We start from the raw sequence: 18944 nt of genomic DNA on the forward strand, positions 1-18944 counted from the left end.
GCTCTGAGACTCTTTGTCCAAATTCTTTGAAGAAAAGATCATTGCTATTCAGAACAACATTGGTATGACCTGCTCTCCTTCCATGCCGTCAGACTCTTCTCTTACTGAGATGAGACCCAGTGCCGAAGATATACTGTGTGCTATTAATGGGTTAAAATTTGTGTCACTGCTTGACCCAATCCTGCTCTCTATTTTGAAAGATGTGTCGGGTGAGATTGTCCCGTGGCTGGCTAGCGCAGTGAATGACTCGGCCTCTTCTGGCATCATTCCTAATGATAAACACACTCTTGTAATTCCCCTTCCAAAAAAAACTCCTTTGACCCTGTGGATCATGGTTCTTTCTAATTTCTGTCCCATTTAATTGCTCCAGTTTCTTATGACATTATTAGAATCCTTGATTTCTCCTCTTCTGAGTTCATTCCTTGAATCCTCTTTCTTTTTCGACTCCTTTCAGTCGTGCTTCCACACAGGCCGAGGCACTGAATCTGTCCTGGTATCAGTAGTTGATGATTTAATGCACTTAGTAGGCTAGGGCAGGGCGTGAGCCCTGATTTTATTAGACCTATTGGTTGCATTTGATACCTTGGACCATCTCACCTTGGTCTCTCGGCACTCATCTGCTGGCTTATCTGGTTAGGTACTTGGCTGGTTTACTTCCTTTTTGGCGGGACATTCACAGTCCATCTCCTTACCACCTTTCCATTCTAAACCAGTGCCTCTGTTACGCGGGGTCCCAGAGAGCTCTGCGTTGTGCCCTAAACTGTTCAACATTTATATCCAGCCTCATCATGGCATCATCCACTCACATGGCTCTCAATGGTACTCCTATGCCGACAACACACAGGTTATTCTGCGGCTTGATCTGTCACAGCCTGATGTGGCTGTTCTGCCTAGGGATTGACTGGAGGCGGTGGGTGGATGGATGGAATTGGAATTGGCTGAAGTTGAGCAGAGAGAAAACCGAGGTACTGGTTGTTGGCTCTGCTCATCGTTCCTTCTTCTGGACTTCAGATTTCTGGCCTGATAGCTTGGGCCCCATTCCTCTGCCAGCCTCCTCGTCAAGGACTTAGACAGTAAAATCTGGCCTCATTATCTATGTCTGAATAGACGGCATATACTTGTCAAAAGGGACATTTCAAGCTTAGGACCCTTCGTAAGGCCCTTCCCTACATTCCTACTAAATTCCACACTCTTGTGGTCTTTTCTTTGGTGATAAGTGGAATCGACTATTGCACCACGCTCTACCTTGCTCTACCTTGCTCTACAGATTTATTTACTCCATCGGCTCCAGTTGTTTCAGAACATGGCAGCTAGAGCAGTGCTGCATCTCTCCTTTGGTTCCCACATGACCCCTATCCTTCGCCAGCGTCACTTGCTTCCAGTCGAGAAGCGTGTGCTGTTAAGTCTTTGTGCATTGAGAAAAAAAACTTTTACAAACAAGGGGTAGAATATGTTAAGATGAAATTCTGTTTTTATGTTCCCCCTAGAACACTGCCCTCTCAATCTACCTTGACTATCCAAATTCCAATGATAAAGTTCTCCCGTCTCCGTAGTTGAGCTTTTTCAGTGGCTGCGGCACAGGCATGGCATTCTCTCCCATTGTGCCTCTGTGCCACAGAGGCCCATTTGTCTGTTTGCCGTGCCTTGAAATCCTTTCTTTTTTAGTCCCCTGGCTCTGTCAGTCTGACTGCGTACTTCTTAGGGTATAGCACCAAGATGATTTCGGGCAACCATTGTTAACATAACATAACATAACATAACATAACATAACATAACATAACATAACATAGGTAACAGTTCATTTCTTTACATCCACAATTGCATATGCCTTTTTTGGCTTTGCATTTCTGGTTTTTCAACCTTTGCTCTGGGTTTACCCCATATCTGCATTCCATACACTCATATATGGCTTGGGTTTGTGTTTGCAATATTCCTTCTTGCAAACAATCTCCTTAATGTCTCTGTTTCTGTGGTTTTAAAGTTTACAAACTGTGGTTGGCTCTTTGTGGAGTCTTCGGTCCCATTTGCGCTTATGCAACACAGTTTAGCCACCTGCTTTCCACTCTGGACTGCTTCCACGTTGTTTCGGTTCTGCTTGTGGTTTCACTTCAGCACACCTGCCTTCCTTCAGGTCCCTGTAGGTGAAACATTGCTTTCTCCAGTTGGCAAATGCCCAGGAATCTTCCCTCGGTTCCTGGAGTGTCTTTGCTGGCAAGCCCCTTGGCTCTGCCACACCAGTCTTTGCTGTTAGTGTCCACATGCCTCGCAGAAAGGTACGACCATTTCTCCCAAACAGTAGCCTCTTAGAGGTTGTTTTTTCCATCTTTAAATGTCTCACGCACATGTGCATACTGAAAACAACTAGAACGCTCATTGAGCTTTAAGCTCCATCGGCATATCATAATCATAATCATTCCCCTCTTCCTCCTCATCCCAGTACTTGGGTTTTTGTGGGAAATGGAGTCCACTGACGTTAACTGATGCAGATTACTTGGGGAAATCCCTTTCAATGGTTCCATTTGATAAGCCAGTTCTATATGGAGGGGAATTAGAACTGGAAAATGTATTCTTGGAGCGTTCACATTTTAGACCAGGGATGGACGTTTGGCTTAAAGGGTTTTTGGAAAAGGTTTCTCTATTTTCCCTAAAGGGGAGTATAGATTGATGGCAGTAGGCCATTAGAGTATTGCGTATCAAGGTTTTTTTTCATGGGCAAATGGGGGATGCCGTGCTGCATCCAATGAAGCCATGACATATCACCAGAGGCTCCCTTCTCCAATATGATCCTCCCTCATATAGCCAACCCCAGGGTCAGGATTAGGTAGCAGTTGTCATCCTCGCACCACATGGGAGGACTGGGGAAACCGTGATGACTTCATTGGATTCATAGCAATATCCAGGAGCAGCTCTTATCTTTTACTTATCCCATCTTAATTACGACCCAAGCAGTAATGTGATTTATTTTACTCTTTACTCGGCACACATGAAGAAGTCATTCCAATATGAAATTGACTTTGTAACAAAAAAACAAAGAATGCAAAAGATAGTGAAACAAGGCATATTTAATACAAAATAACAGAATTGCAGCAACACCCACCATAACAAATCTGAAAATAATAAAAGGGGACATTGACCATCTCAAGAGAAAAAATGACAACACAATTATATGAAGACAAAAACAGATATGTGTATAAAAATAAACACAGATGTGTACCAAGCAAAAAGACTACCATCATTGAATGTATGGAAATGATTAACCTTGCTTGCAATATTTGCTGTTTTTTCTTTCAATCAATAAAATATAAAAAATAACATGATTTACTATGTTTTTGCTTGGTATACAGCTGTCTTCAAACTTTATGTTATATACTATAAATATAAGTGTTCTAAGACACTGTAATTAAATCCCAAGGCAAACGAATATCAAGCAGGAATAATGAATTTCAGACTTAAACTGGACTGTGACTCCAGTGCCCATTTTACCAAAGCGCCCTTCCACCATAATTAATCTTTATAGACAGAGAAAACGTATTGTCCAAGACATTTCTTGTAAGTTGGGCAAGGGTCTTTATCCCATGAGAAAATTACCCCACCAAGGTCTGAAAGGCTATTTGAACGTATTACTTGGTGCTCTTTTAGAACCCCCAAGATGCTCCTAAAATTCCTTTACTTCAAGAACTGGCTATCTGTAACTCTGACACATCATTCAACACTAGCTGACCTTCAACAAACTAAGAACATGCATTTCTTCCAGTAGCACTGCTGGTAAAAATGTTTGCTAAACTCCAAGAAAACGCATGGCTTTTTGGCATGGCAAGGCCCTCATTTAACTCTGTTAGAGGTTGTTTGATAAAGAAGTAAACTATCCAGAAAGCAAAGTGTTTATCAAATAGTCTTTGACTCAACCAATGTCCATCTATTATTTGCATCTTATCACACAGCGCCTTAATTGTGTCCATTTCCATAAACACAACACATTTGTGCAAACCTGATATGAATCTCCTTAGAGCAATTTGAGGCTAGGGGCATATACAAACTTGTGCTGGCCAAACCCTTTCATTACTATTTGGTAGGCAAATGCACTTCCCCTTTTATAGGTCAAGCAACACACATTCTCTTTCACATCTAAACAGCTATTTTTTGCTTTCTATCCATTCTTGCTCGAAAATTAACTCCTTTTCATTTGCATGAAAGAAGTGACCTGCAATTACACCCACCTTTGTAGATAAGGAACATTGGTATACCATACCATCTAAAAGAGGGCACATATCCTCCCCTTCACACAATTACCATATATTGCCTTATAGTATTTTATTTATTTGTTAACTACTATGGAGGTTCTGAAAAGAACAATTGGTTCATGGAGTTAACACCGTTTAACAACTTTTTTATTTTTGTTATTTTTATTTTCCAGTGAAAATGTCTTGAAAAGCGATCAAATATCAACTTGCAAAAAAAGAAAAAAAAGGAAAACTAAGTGAAATGTTGACCATGCTCTGTCGATTTCTGCTCCATTGCCTCAAAGCTACTTGTGTTAATTGCAACAGGCTGAAAGCAAGTACAGAACATTGATCGAGACTCCAATGGAGACTGGCAGAGGTGCACAGAAGCCACTGCAGGGACTGCAGAAGAGGATATCCCATCATCAGTGGACTGTGATGACTTGCAGGACTCGGGTTACCACTTACATAGCGGCAGAAGATGTGGAAGCATTAGGGGATGCATTGCCCCGGATTCCATGTCCAAATGTTTATCAGAATGACTGCTCCACCTGCCCCAGTGACACCAAATTTGATGGTTCACAAAAGGCATGGTCTCAAGAATCTGGATCCATTGCAAACTCCAAGCACATCACCTTCCTGCAAAAGGAACACTTCACCATGTCAACTTGAGAGTGGGGAACAATCTTAGGAACCTTGTAGTAGTAGCATCAGAAAGATGGTGTGCACTACTTCCTGAGGTGCAGGCCGGGCCATCCACTCCACCCCCTCAGCTTCCTCTTTATCACCTTCAGATTCCCTAGATATAATATCCACATGCCCCCACCCCCCTTATCTTCAGTCTCAGTCTGCACCTCAGGCTCGCTATGCTCCACATCCAGAAAAACTTAAGTATGAAATACATAAGAAAAATCAACTTTAAAAAAAAATGACAGCTACAGTCCCAAAACAATTATTGAAAAAAGTCACAAAATAAAATAATTCAAAATATGTAGCTTGGGAGGAAGTCTTGCAACACTCCTCAATCTCTCAAAAGCAATAGCTCATCACCAACTTCACAGTTCCGTAATTTTTAGAGATCAAGATTTACAGCAAGAAATGTAACCATAATTGTGAAAGCACAGCACTACTCCAGCAGTGGGTTTGACAAGTACTTTATTAGTGTTGTACAAGTCATAAACCAGAGACCCCCAACCCTCTCCACAACATCAATCAACTGACAGTCCTCAAAGAATAACATTCCATATGACATGGAATAACATTCCATATGAATCTTACAATGATGTCATGGCATTCTCCTCACTCAGCATTCTACTAACATTATATACGGTCTCAGTGTAAGCTGAGACATTATCATAACACACCCCCTCCCTTATCAAAAATAAAACTATATACATGGATACTTAAAATGTGTAAGCAAACAATTTGCAAAAAGAACTGGAGCATAGTAATGACATAACAGTGAACTAACAGTGAACCTACGTTATTTTCTCACCTCGCGATAAATTCCACACTTGTCCACTCTCCAATTTCACAGCACCATCAAAAACCTGAGCCACCTTAACTGGACCTGAATACAGTGGATCCCCCTTTCTTGCTATGACAGCTTTTCTTATCTTGATCATGTCTCCTACTTCAACATTCGTTTTCCTCCTGGGAAATTTCTTGTTGGTTTTCTGAACTCACTTAGTTTTCCGCTCGTCCACCCTTTTTTTTACTTCTTCCACAACCTTGTCTGTCTCTCTCGCCCGGCCCAACCAAGCTGGTGACAGTACTGTGTTGCCCTTCCGCCCTCTCATCAACTCAAACGGACTGACTCCCGTTTCAGTGTTGGGAGCCATTCTCAAAGCATACATGTGTTCTTTTACAGTCACTTTCCTGTCCAGACCCATAGCACTGCCTCTCCTGATACCCTCCATAATGTAACGGTTGACCCTCTCAATCATGCCGTTGGCCTGAGGATAATACAACACAGTTTTTTTGTGTTTAATACCACACCTGTACATGTATTCTTGAAAAATGCTTCCCGTGAATTGTGGGCCATTATCCGTCAACATACTTCTAGGTAAATCTTCCCTCTCAAACACTTCTTCCAGGAATGCCACTATGGACAGTCCTGTGACATCCCTCATTATCTTAAACTCCGTCCACCTCGAAAACATGTCCACCAGTGCAACAATAAAGTTATCTCTGCCCCTGCCCATATCTACGGGTCCTAAAATATCCTTTGCCAAATCCTGCCAAACACCTTTGGGACTCTCAATACCCTTCATTGGCTGTGCAACTGCAGATATGTTCTTCCCTGACTTGGTACAATCAATACAACCACCAATTACCCTCTCAACCTAACGGTCTAGTCCCGGGACCAGTAATCAGCCTTGATCACCTCCTTAGTCTTATACGTACCAATATGTCCTTGGTGTGCCATGTCAATGAGCTTTCTCCTCAGACAACTCGGCACAACTAACTTGTCCCACCGATATACCAAACCACCCTTCACGGATAGTTCAAACCTCACCTCCCAGAAGGCCCTTTCATCACTAGATAACAACCTCTTTTCAGGCCAATTGCCTCTAATGAATGACATTATGCGTTTCCACATATCGTTCACAGCAAACGCATTGATCCATTCCTCTTTGTGAATTACACCTTCACAAGTGGTAAATACCATAGCCTCAATTTCATCATGTCCCTCGATACCATGTTCATCTTCGACTCTTAAACTTGAAGCATGATCAGCTTGTATGTTGTCCTTCCCGGGAACAACTTCTATGCTAAACTTGTGACATTGCAGTCTCGTCACCCAACATGCAACCCTTCTTGACACTTTGTCCAGTCCCTTACTTTCAAATATGGCCTTCAATGGCTTGTGATCTGTTCTCAATACAAAATCTTGGCCCCACACAAAGTTTTTTAACTTTTCAATTCCCCAATGACACGCTAATGCCTCTTTTTCCAAAACAGAGTAATTGAGTTCAGCTGTCCTCAACATTCGCGAGGCATGTAACACCACCATCTCCAATCCATCCCTTCCAACCTGAGACATCACCACCCCAATTCCACTTTCATTCGCATCTACCGCTAGAATCGTCCTTTTTTTAGTGTCGTACATAGCCAAAGGTTTAGCCATGTCAATGTTGGCCTTATTTTCTTGAAATTCTCTTTCACATTCCAGACTCCAATCAAACTCTACACCTTTTCTCAAAAGTGCCCTCAGTGCAGTAACTTTGTCGGCATAATTCTCTATGAAGCGATGATAGAATTCTATTGTCCCCAAGAATGAGCGTAGTTCTGCCTTATTCCTGGGGGATTGCATTTTCTTTATACCGTCAACTAGCTCTCTTTTTGGTTGGTCCTCAGATATTTGATGGCCTACATATTCCACTACCCGAGTGGAATTCTCACCTCTCAAAGTAATGCCACGGGCCCTACATATCTCCAACACAGTTTCCACTTTTTTCTTTAGATCTTCTTCTGTATTACCACAGATCAATACATCATCCTGGAAACACCACACATTGGTAATAGCTTTGAATAACCCATCCATCACCTTTTGGAAAACAGAAGATGCTGAGATTAAACCAAATGGCATGCGTCTAAACTGGTAAATACCATCATACGTAATGAACGCTGTCAGTTTGCGTGACTCCACATCTAGATTAATCTGGTGATAGGCACTCGCCATATCTAATTTAGCAAAATATTTAGCATTTCTGATCCTGCTTAACAGCTCCCCCATGTTGGGTAGAGGGTGTCGGTCTGCTACCACACAACGATTTAATTCTCTCAGGTCAATGCATACCCTCAACTCTCCACTTGGCTTCTAACCACAACTACCGGGGAGATCCATTCTACAGCCTTAGCTGGCTCGATGATACCTGCTTTCATCAATTTCTCCAACTCTACAGTCACTGCATTGCGCATGGATAGCGGTAATGGTCTAAGTTTAGCCGCTACCGGTTTGCTACCATCCTTTAAAGTTATTTTATGAACCATACCTTTGAGGCAACCCACACCGTTATTGAAAACATCGGGATATTCAGCAATCAAACTGTTGGGAATCACATCCAGATCATCACGCACCGATTCCTTGCCCACATTTAAAACGTGTTCTTCAATATTAGGGTCTAATTTGATGCATAGACCCCTTTGTTCCTTCCATCCCAATAACGTCTCACCATTCTTTGTGACATACAATTTGCCACATGTAACTCTGTCTTTAAACTTAAACCTTGCCATACAACATCCCAACACCTCAATTCTGCTACCATTATATCCACCTGGTGTCTTGTCTGACGGACTCAATTCATTCATCCTTCAACCAACCACATTTTCATATACCGCTTTCGACATAAAGGTAATTTTAGAGCATGAATCAGCAAGCATTTTAACCTGACACCCATTCACCTCAACCCATGCCGAGGGGTGCTCGCACTCATCCATCTCTTTACATTGAACCATATTCACTGTCACAATTTCACTATCAGAGACTTCACATTCCTCTGATGATGGTCCATCAACTTCTTCAATTAACATCGTACTTCTCCCTGCACCAATATTATAATTAGAACAGCAAATCTCAAAATGCCCCCATCTTTTACAAATGGTACATTTAGTCTTCCTTCCTGGACATATCGGTGATGAAGATAGATGGCGGGAACTCCCGCACCGAAAGCATAGACGTTCATCCTTCTTTTTCCCAAATTTCTGTACAACCTCCATTTGGGACAATCTATTGGATATCTGGGATGCATTGCCATTTTTCCCTTGGACCACATCCCCAGATTTTGGGTTTTTCCCTTTCTGCCTTCTCTGTGTTCTGGTCACATCCCTTTTTCTGTCATTCACTTTCAGAACTTCAACTTGTTGCTCGACTTTGGTACCTTTCGTCCCCAATTTTGCAACACACTGTAAGGTATGTTCAATTCTTTTCGCTATGGCAACAACCTCATCCAGACAGGGATCATCCTTTAGCCAAACTTCCTCCCTAATCTTGTCATTAGAGCAATGCAACATGAACTGATCTCTAATGTGTTCATCCAGGCTCTCCCCAAATTTACAGTTCAGAGATAAATGCCGTAAGGCAGTGACATAGTCTTCTACTGATTCACCATCATGTTGTGATCTCATCCCAAAATGATATTGTTCCAAAACAGTACTTATCTTCAATTCGAAATGTTTATCCAGTTTAGCTAGTGCGAGATCAAAATCATTCATGCCTTCCTCAGCATCCAATTCACTAACATTAGGTAACGTTTCAAAAATCCTCTGCCCTTCGTATCCCAACAAGTGCATGAGCATAGACACCTTTCTTTCTACGGACATGCCGTTCCCACATGTGGCTTTCACATAGTGAAGAAAGCCCTTCTTCCAGGGTCCCCATTTGATCCTTGGTGGACCAGGCGATGGCAAGAACATCTGTGGGCCCGGAATCCTAGACAAGGCCATAAGTGCGCAATATAGTCCCTTAAGGTACCCACAACTTTAGTAGCACCCAACCAAAATTTAGTAGTACTCCTCAGGCAAGCAGCCTCCCAACGTCAATGGTGCTGCAAGCCGGCTGAGAGACATCCCCAAGGTCAATGTATTGCATGTGATGACGCCTAACCTTTGTTGGCCACTGTTTCACTCCAATGCAATGATGGTCTCTCACCTTTGTTGCTCGCTCCGGTAGGTCGCTCAATCTGCAGTGTCCCCCTGCTTGTAGAAGCAACCCACGCTTCGCTCGCTCTGCGTGCTACAGCAGACAAGCTTTCGCGCTTGGGCACAGCAGCGGGTGGGCACCGCAGCGGGTAGCCTGCGCAATGCAGCAAGCGGATTCTCCGTCCTCAGTGCTGCCAGGACGTGCGTGTCTTCCACACACGTGACGTGACGGCGTTGGGTCCTTTCCTCCAGATACGCCGCGCGAGCCCTCCCAAATGAGCGTACCCTGGGCTCGCGTCGGCTCCACTGGCTGCCTCGTACCAAGGAAGTGCCGCCAGAGGGTCCAGCAGCACGGGGGGGTGCGGAGTGCTGGCCCCGCCGATTTCCCTCAGAGCAGGCGGCCCCTGGCAGCTTCCTCCACAGGTGGAGAGATACTCCTGATCGCCGCTCCCGTTCACCTGCAGCAGCTTAGCAGAGGCAGGCCAAAGGTGCGTTTCTCCGGATACAGGGCTTTGTAGGGAGGGACGGGACAGCTCCTCCTCACAGCGGCGCCTGGTTGGGGGTCTTGGATCCTCAACGCTGCTTTCAATGTCGGGTCGATCAGCAGGCATCCATGTGCTGATATCCCACCCTCGTCGCCATATGTGAAAGCACAGCACTACTCCAGCAGTGGGTTTGACAAGTACTTTATTAGTGTTGTACAAGTCATAAGCCAGAGACCCTCAACCCTCTCCACATTATCAATCAACTGACAGTCCTCAAAGAATAACATTCCATATGACATGGAATAACATTCCATATGAATCTTACAATGATGTCATGGCATTCTCCTCACTCAGCATTCTACTAACATTATATACAGTCTCAGTGTAAACTGAGAGATCATCATAACAATCATATTTCGTTTCGATAAAAGCATGTGTGCATGAACCAATCCCTATTACTCAAACCTACGCTTATAGGCCAATATATTACAGACATGTGTGCAGATTGTTCTTTGTAACTACTCGACTGTAACAAAGAAAGAATGTAATTAATATCTCCCTTTCATTCTCCTTACACATTGCCTTCACCATAAAAACAGTACTTTCATGTTTTCTGTTATATCTGGATTATATGTGTTGAGATTGAGCTCTTCAAGAAAAACGTGCTGCAAAGATTGAGATCATGTTAAACGAGTCTCCAATGGAAAAGAAGAGTACAAAAACCCTTGGAACAGTTCTCAACTCTGTGACACACTTTACTTTGACTCCCAATAACACAATTGTAAACAGTTCAGCACTCGCTAGTATGTGCTGTAACATTTGCTGTAACATAAAGCTGTAACATTTTATTCTGAATAAATTGCATTGTAAACGGTTACTGTATGTGGAATACAGAATAATACTGATGATGAGGGCCTGGAGCAGGTTCCCTGGAGCAGCCCTGGGAGATCACTGTCCGTGCCCGCTGTGTCTCTCATGACAGTTGGCAAGCACTTCCCGGAGCATCGCTGCAGGGGATTTTGGGAGCCTGTCTGGCTCCAGTGAGTCTGGTTGTGTTTGTACCGACCCTCCTTGGGGCTTGTGGCATGCCTGGAATGTGCACACAGCCCTGTCCAGCTCGGCTGATGGCACAGGTGTAGATGAGAGAATCTTCGAGCAAAGGACCTTGGAACATTCATAATGTGGTGACCATCTTGCCACACATGCTGTTTTAATACAGTGTTGATCAAGGCAGACATCTTGGAATGGTGTTGAGCCCCTTGGTGTGGACCAACTTGCACTGGTATAGTTCCATGTGTCATTGTAAACTGTGTTGGCTTGTTGGTACACATTAAGCTGACTTGGCAATTAAGAAAGGGACAGGGCAGTGAGTGGAGGAAGGGCAAACCTACCACGTCCTATGTTGTTTTAACAGTTACCAGGTGAGTCTCCTATAAAGTGGGTAATTTGGAAAGATCGCTTTCCTCTCTACATACATGCTGTGTATGGAGCAACAATAAGCAGATAACAGGAAGGATTCAATACTTTATCACTATCTGGATCTAAAGGGTCAAACAGTGTAAAAAACTTTTCTGGAATTGCCTGAGGCAGACAGAGGGGACTTGAATGCCTCTGTGGTGAATCTAAAGAAGTTGGATAACACTACATAGTAAAGGAGAATAAGATTCTAGCGCAGTATCATTCACTAACAGTGACCAAAAGGTGAATGAGTGCATAAAAGAATGTGATACTGTTCTCAGGGGGCTGGAAACAAAACGTCAGTTTCAAGACTGCAAAGAGGACCATCTGCGAGATCAGTTGATGATCAAATGCAATAATCAAAAGATTTGAGAGGCTTTGTGGGGCAGGGTGACAAAACTCTGGCTAAAACGAGCAATTGAGGTTGCAAGGATTGTGGAGCACTTGGAGATATGCACAAAGAGGTTGGTTGTGGATCGACATCCAGCATTGCATTTTAATGTGAATGTCTTGGATTGTACGGAAAAGTCTAAGGGAATGAAGGAGGTGCCCAGATCACTGGTGAAGAAGAAAAGTGATCAGAAGGCAAGGTTGGAAGGTAGACAGGACTTCAAAAAAGAAATATTATCGCTGCCGGAGTGCTGACCATCTTGCAAGTGATAAGGAGTGGTTTGCCTTTCACGTTGTGTGTCGAGATTATGACTGGAAGTGGCATCTTGCTAGATGCTGTAAGAATTGGTCAAGTGGAGCTGGCACAGTTCACAAAGTAATATCATCACTGAGTGAACCAGGAGCAAGATCGAGAGATGAGGAGGAAGAAAAAGTGAATGTGGCCAATGCTGTTGACTTGTGTCCAAGACGGATGAAGCAACATTCCATGATCAGTATGAATGGGGTTGGGGTTAAGATGTTAATTGACAGTGGGACTGACTACAGGTTGTTGAGTGCAGACATATGGAAGGATAAGTTGGACTGCTGTGTATTGCAGCAGAGCGATGCTGTTTTGCATGCATATGGAGAAGTGCAAATAGACATATTGGGAGAATTTGAGGTTATGTTGGGATTTAAGAATAAAACAGCAATTTGCTTTCATGGGAGTCACAGGCATCTCTGGGGATACAATTGGATCCTGATGATGCAGATAGATCAAGTTTTCACTGTGGAGTGTGTGCCAAATGAAGGAGTGGTAGAACAGGATATTCGATTATGGTATGCTGAGGATATTAGATTATGTTATCGTGAGATATTTTCAGAAAATACAGGATGTCTCAAAGGGTGTGTGCACAGAATCAAGTTCAGGAGCGATGCAGTGCCGGGTAGAGCAAAGGATAAAATGGTACCAGTGGCACTGAGGATGAAATAAAGGAGGAGGTGAGACGATTGGAGAGTGAAGCGATAATAGAAGAGGCAGAGGCTGCACATTTTGGGTGTATCCCATTGTGGTGTGAGGAAAAGAAGTGGAGTGGTATGGTTGTGTGTGAATTTGAGGGCATTGAACGAGAATGCGGTTCCAGATAGGTTCCCATTGCATAGGATCAATGATTTGATATCTGTAGCATCGTGGGCGGCATTGTTCTTGCTACTGGACTTAAAATCGGCATAAATTGAAATGCCATGCCAGCTAGGTAACTTTGATAAACCCTGTTTGGGTTATACATGTATAAGAGGATGCCCTTTGGTCTTATTTCAGCTTCAAGCATTTCCCAAAGGGTGATGGACATGTTTTTGTGAGGATTGGTTGGAATACACTGCTACCAAGAGGACATTTCGGTGTTGGGGAAAAATATTGAGGAACATGAGAGGAGACAGAAAGCGGTACTGGGGATTGCTTGCGGAACAGGTATGACTATGTCGATTGAGAAGTACAAGTTGCAGAAGAAAAAGGGGGAAGGGTTAGGCCCAAATTTGATGAGGCAGTAAAAAAAATTAAAGTATAAAGCTGATCGAAAGCTGTTGGTGGCTATATTCAGCAATTGGGGGCTTGCTGGTGTGTCTAGAAGGATCATGAGATGGATAACAACCATGGGGGATCATTTTAAGAGTGAGCACATTGATGGTGTTGTGGCATAATGTGATCATATGCCTGCATTAGGCCGATTCTGTATGCCCAGGTATAATCGTCTTACCTGTTGCATGCATCACATGCTGCAGCCCAGGTCTGGCAGTGTTTCAGCTATTGCACAGCCACCTGCCGTCACACTTCTGTTTTCCCGCCTACTTCTCTTTTCTATATCATTACCTTATTTGGTATAACAGTTGGTGTTATGTTCTTTTCCATAGAAGTGGCATGCTAGCTGACCTTATGTTACACAAGGGTAGCAGGCTTACTGATGTCCGGACTCCAGCTGGTGCAAGCATCCGCTGCTATTATGCAAACCTGTCTAGGTAGTACCCAAGGGCGCCACCAAGGGGTGTCCAGGGGGGCCATGGCCACCCTAGAAAAATGCAGTTCCCCCATCGGCCACACTGCAAAAAAGCAAGCAAAAAAAAAAAACAATAACATGCCCAGTTCAGTGTGAAAAAAAAGTACTTTTTGTTGCGTTATTGCTGCAGGCCCCGGTCCACCGCCCGCCATGGTCTGGTGATGTTGGGCTATAAGAAGCAAGACATGCCAATTGAGGTAATTCCACTGGTTCTTGCATTCCTCGTTGGTACTGAGGTGGTTGAAGATGGTACTGCAATGACTTTGCCCCAATAGGCTTCTCAGTTGTAGGTGCAGCGTCAATGAGGTTCAGGCTCAGAAGGTAGCCAAACATCTCTGATCCTTCTTTGCCATCTCGTCCACAAGTGCCTCAACTTTCGTTTATAAATGCTTACTAAGTGCCAATCTTGTGTGTTATCACCCCGAATGGATTTACGTGCGGACTGGTTACTGCACTAGTCCAATTTTGAATGCATTGTGTTTTTCAAAGGGGCTGTTGCACCACTTCCGGTTTCTCGTACACACAGTTATGGTATTTTCTCATGCAGTAAACATGTTTGTTCATTACTGCATGAGGTTTGCTGATGTCTGCATGCAGAAAAGTACATACTGTATTTTACGATGCAGCATATAGAAATGTCAATTTCTGCATGTTGACCAGTAAGGGAATAATCACGCAGAGACCATCAGAGCTACACACAGTAAATTACACAGACTTCATACATGTACTCATGCAGTATTTATAATATGCAGTAATCCCAAAATACCACAGGCCTCCTTGATCAGGCGTTCAGTACAAACAGGTCCCAAAGACTGCTTGTTTGCACCTTTAACACATGAGTAAATGGTGTGCACAGTTATTTTTAAAATAATTTTTATACAATCACAAGACTGAGACAATATATGCTTAAATAGTCACAACCTGCTGAAGGGTCCAGCCATCACTTCGAAATAACATTTATGGATGAGATTTCCCTAGTCACAGTGTAATCCGAATGCATGTCAGGAACAGGTACATTATGTGGCTTCCAGTGGCAAATCATTTAGAGGGAAGAACTGATATTATCAAATGTCATTTCAATGACATTGGGTCGACAGTGCATGTTGCACTGCTCTAGCAAAACAATGAATTTCCTTTCCATCGTCCGGATTAAATATTAAAAGGGACTGATATCCTCTGTATTTATCAGTAACGAGTACATGAGGAAATATAAAATACACAATGGAAGTGAACGGCCGTCCGTTAAAGTTTTGTCTTATGATTTTTGTATGCCATGGCATATTTATGCCTTGCTTGTCTTTGTCACATACATCTTCTGCAGGTTAGAAAATATGTGTGTCCAGAAAGTCACACATGACTCTCCAGCGCTCATTATCAGTTTGGGAGATTAATGGGTGAAATATGAACATGCTGCAATGCCACGGCCTTAACGTTGGGCCCCAGAGCCATTACTGCCCGGGAAGCTCTTGGGCCTGGTGATTATTGCTATTAGTACCCAAGGCCTAAAAAGCAGGAGGGTTGGCTGATAGCAATGTAACAAATACTCACCCAACATGGCCACTACGGAAATGGAAGAGGGCCTCTGAGTGGCACCATGAAACTGGCAGGTATGTGGGAGGGGTGAGCAATAGCAGATGGGTGGTGTGTAGGGGAAAATGTTTGGGGGGGCTTGTAAGCGGGTGCGAAGATGGCGGGACAGTTGTCAGAAGTTCACACCTTGCCCCAAACCCTGACTAAGATCATTATATGCTGCCTGGTTTTGGAGCAACCTGATGGGCTGCAACACCCACCTAGTGGAAAGTGCTTAGCAAGGGGTACAACAATACAAAAGGTAGTGCAGCCAGCAGGTGGCAAGTGCAGGTTTTGAGCGTAGACAAGGAGTGTCTGGTAAGTGCAGGTAAGGGGACTGTAGGGTAACAAATACTGACCCAAGTGCAGGTGTTGCCAGGGGCAGTGCGGGTGAGTGGCTGGGTGGGCATGGACCTGGGCCCAAAAACAATGGGAAAACCAGGTGCATTGTGCCAAAGCAGACAGATCAGCAGAGGCAAGGGGAGTGAAGGTAGAAGCAAAGAGGAAGGTCTTGAGGTGTTTCTGGAACTGGAGATGGTTCTCCTCAAGTTTCAGAGTGGCAGGGAGGCTGTTCCAGATGGAGGCCCCTGCTAAGGAAAGAGATCTGCCATCAACTCGTTGCTTGGAGAAGCGACAAACCCTGAAGGAGTTGGAGGTGGAGGAGCGAGGAGCTTGAGTGGGAAGGTATTTACGGAGGGGAAGTTGAAGGTATTTTGGACCCAGGCCGCAGAAATTTAGTTATGTGTTTGTTTTGGTGTGCCACCCCAAGATTTCATGTGGCCTCATCAGGCCACCCCTATAAAAGATTTCTGAGGGTGCCACTGGTAGTACCCACATAGAGTCGGGCCAATTTTGCTTTCATATTAGTGATGTCTCCATATCAGCTGCTCCTTTTGTATGATGAGTAGAGATACTTCTGACAATTCTGTGCGACTTGTTCTGAATGCTCTCTCCAAATCTGAGTTGCCATTTGTGAACATGTTTATCTTCTGCATCATAAGAATTTGTTTATCTATCAGCCCAGGCTTGTCATGTATTATTCCTTGTGTGTCCTAAAAGCAATTCTTTTATTCGTCATGACCACATCAATGGTAAAAAGAATGTGGTGGCTGATAACCTGTCTGGGAGCATGGATGGGACATGGGATTGTGAAGCAAAGGAGGAAAAGCGTATGAGTGATGATGAACATGGCAAGGTTTTTTTTAAATACAATGATGGTTCATGAGGGAAAAAGGGCAGAGCGTTGTGAACAGGATGACATGTATAAGAAGGTTGTCAAGTTCATAAGTGGGGGTTGGCTTAGGGATGAGATGAGTGGTGACTTCAAAGAATTTCATACAGTGAACAATGAGTTGGGCATGGAAGAGGATATAGAGAAGATGTTAAAGACTCTGAGGATTGTGGCACATGTGCTTAGGTGTTGTGCACTAGGACTCCCCCTATGCATGTTCCGCATGCATCTGGAGTGGTTTGGGATTTTGTACCAGCGGATATTATGGGACTGCTGGCAGTGAGGGAAGCTCAAGGGAATTATGTGTTGGTGTTGGTGGATGTCTTGTCAAAGTGGCCAATGGTGTGTGTGATGAGAGAGAACAGTACAGGGAAGATAATTCAATTTCTGGAGGTGGTTTTCTGGAGAGAAGGATTTCCCAAAAAGATCATTACTGATAATGGACAGTAGTTTCTGAGTTTTCAATTTGAGGCATTTTTGTCTTCCTCCTCCCAAAGGTAATGAGGTGGTAGAAAGGTTCAATAGAACTGTAATGGATGTTTTGAGAATTTTAACTGTCACAGGAGGAGATTTGGTGCATGCACTGATGGAGAGGGTGTTACAATAAAGGTTGGCACTCCATTACATAACCAGGGTGTCCCTGTTTGAGAGTCTGAGAAGAAGGAAACCTAATGCCAGGTTGTGCCCTGGGTAGTTGAATAGAGCAAGGTTGGGGAGAGTGGATAATGAGAATGAGAGTGAAAAAAGGGGTAGTGGCAAAGGAAAGGTATAGTAAGTTGAATTGTGTGAAGGATGTTCCCATGGTAGCAGAGACAGTAATTAAGGTGAAGTTGAGACAGAGTGTGGTGTAAGATATGTTGAGATTTACCAGTGCTATGGTAGTGGAGGAAGATTTGGGGACTGCAGTGAGGTAGGAGAATAGAGAGGTGTGGAGTAAAAGTGCCACTGTGATAAGGTTGGAGACTATGAGTCAAGACTATGGAGTATCAAAAGAGAATGCCGTGAGCAGAGAAGGATTCCAACCTGGAGCACAGGTTGGTTGAACACAGAATGTTAGTATTTGAAAGAGGAGGGTTGGATGAGGTGGGGAGATGGGAGATAGAGAGCTTAGGCTGCTGTAATGATTTATTCTAAATAAAAGTGCATTGAGAACTATCACCATGTGTGGAGTACATCATAATAATATTTACAAGTATTTACTATTTTCCTTCACTGCTCAATCGGGATTGAACTCTTACATCTCAATCTTAGGGAAAACGTTATGTGGAAATTTAAATGTACACTATTCCCAGACCTTAAACCTTCACAAATACCATATGCATTCCCTGCAAACATGCTCCTCAGCTTCAAACCAATCTTTCTTTGCTCCCTTTTATCATTTTTAGGCCAATTTCAAAAAGCAATCTCAAGTTTTGATCTTGCTAATTGATATCCTCAATTTTGCATGTTTTCTGAAATGAAAGGCTTTGGCTCCAACAATGCATCATAGCAGATATATGAGTATGTATTTTAAAAACTACAGGACGGATTTACATTAAACCAAAAAAAGGAATATCTGTGACACATTGTGCCCAACTTGTTTCTTGTTTGGCGCAAATACAACCAGAGGTTTCGTGTGACACACATTCAAAGGAAGCACCTTTTACTCTATGGGTAGATCAATAAGAGAAGTCTAAAAACGAGTTTCTCTTTGCTTGTTAACTTTTGAACCTTTTGATGAATTTTTCAAAATAGTTTCCAGTTTGAAGGGGCCCAAATCAGACATTGTTTTTGGAAAGCTTAAGCCAGATACATCCAGCGAATCTTGTGACTTACAAAGGCAACATTCAATTAGGGGAGCAAGGCAAGTCCTTCAAACTAAAGAGTACTGTACTCTATAAATATACAAAATTACATTAACAGATGGAACTGGTGG

The 18944-nt window shown here is 43.3% G+C and overlaps 1 protein-coding gene across 1 annotated transcript in view; it reads left to right on the forward strand.

Annotated features, from left to right (window-relative positions):
- Nucleotides 1–18944, forward strand: part of GFRAL (GDNF family receptor alpha like) — a 162721-nt gene that overhangs the window by 86204 nt on the left and 57573 nt on the right. Inside the window, exon 4 of the mRNA XM_069605194.1 lies at nt 9075–9135. Within this exon, the coding sequence (XP_069461295.1) occupies nt 9075–9135 (61 nt within the window). The remainder of the gene's footprint in view (nt 1–9074; nt 9136–18944) is intronic.

Source organism: Ambystoma mexicanum, chromosome 4p (assembly GCF_040938575.1).
Source record: "Ambystoma mexicanum isolate Mex_15411 chromosome 4p, UKY_AmexF1_1, whole genome shotgun sequence".
Lineage (NCBI taxonomy): Eukaryota > Metazoa > Chordata > Amphibia > Caudata > Ambystomatidae > Ambystoma > Ambystoma mexicanum.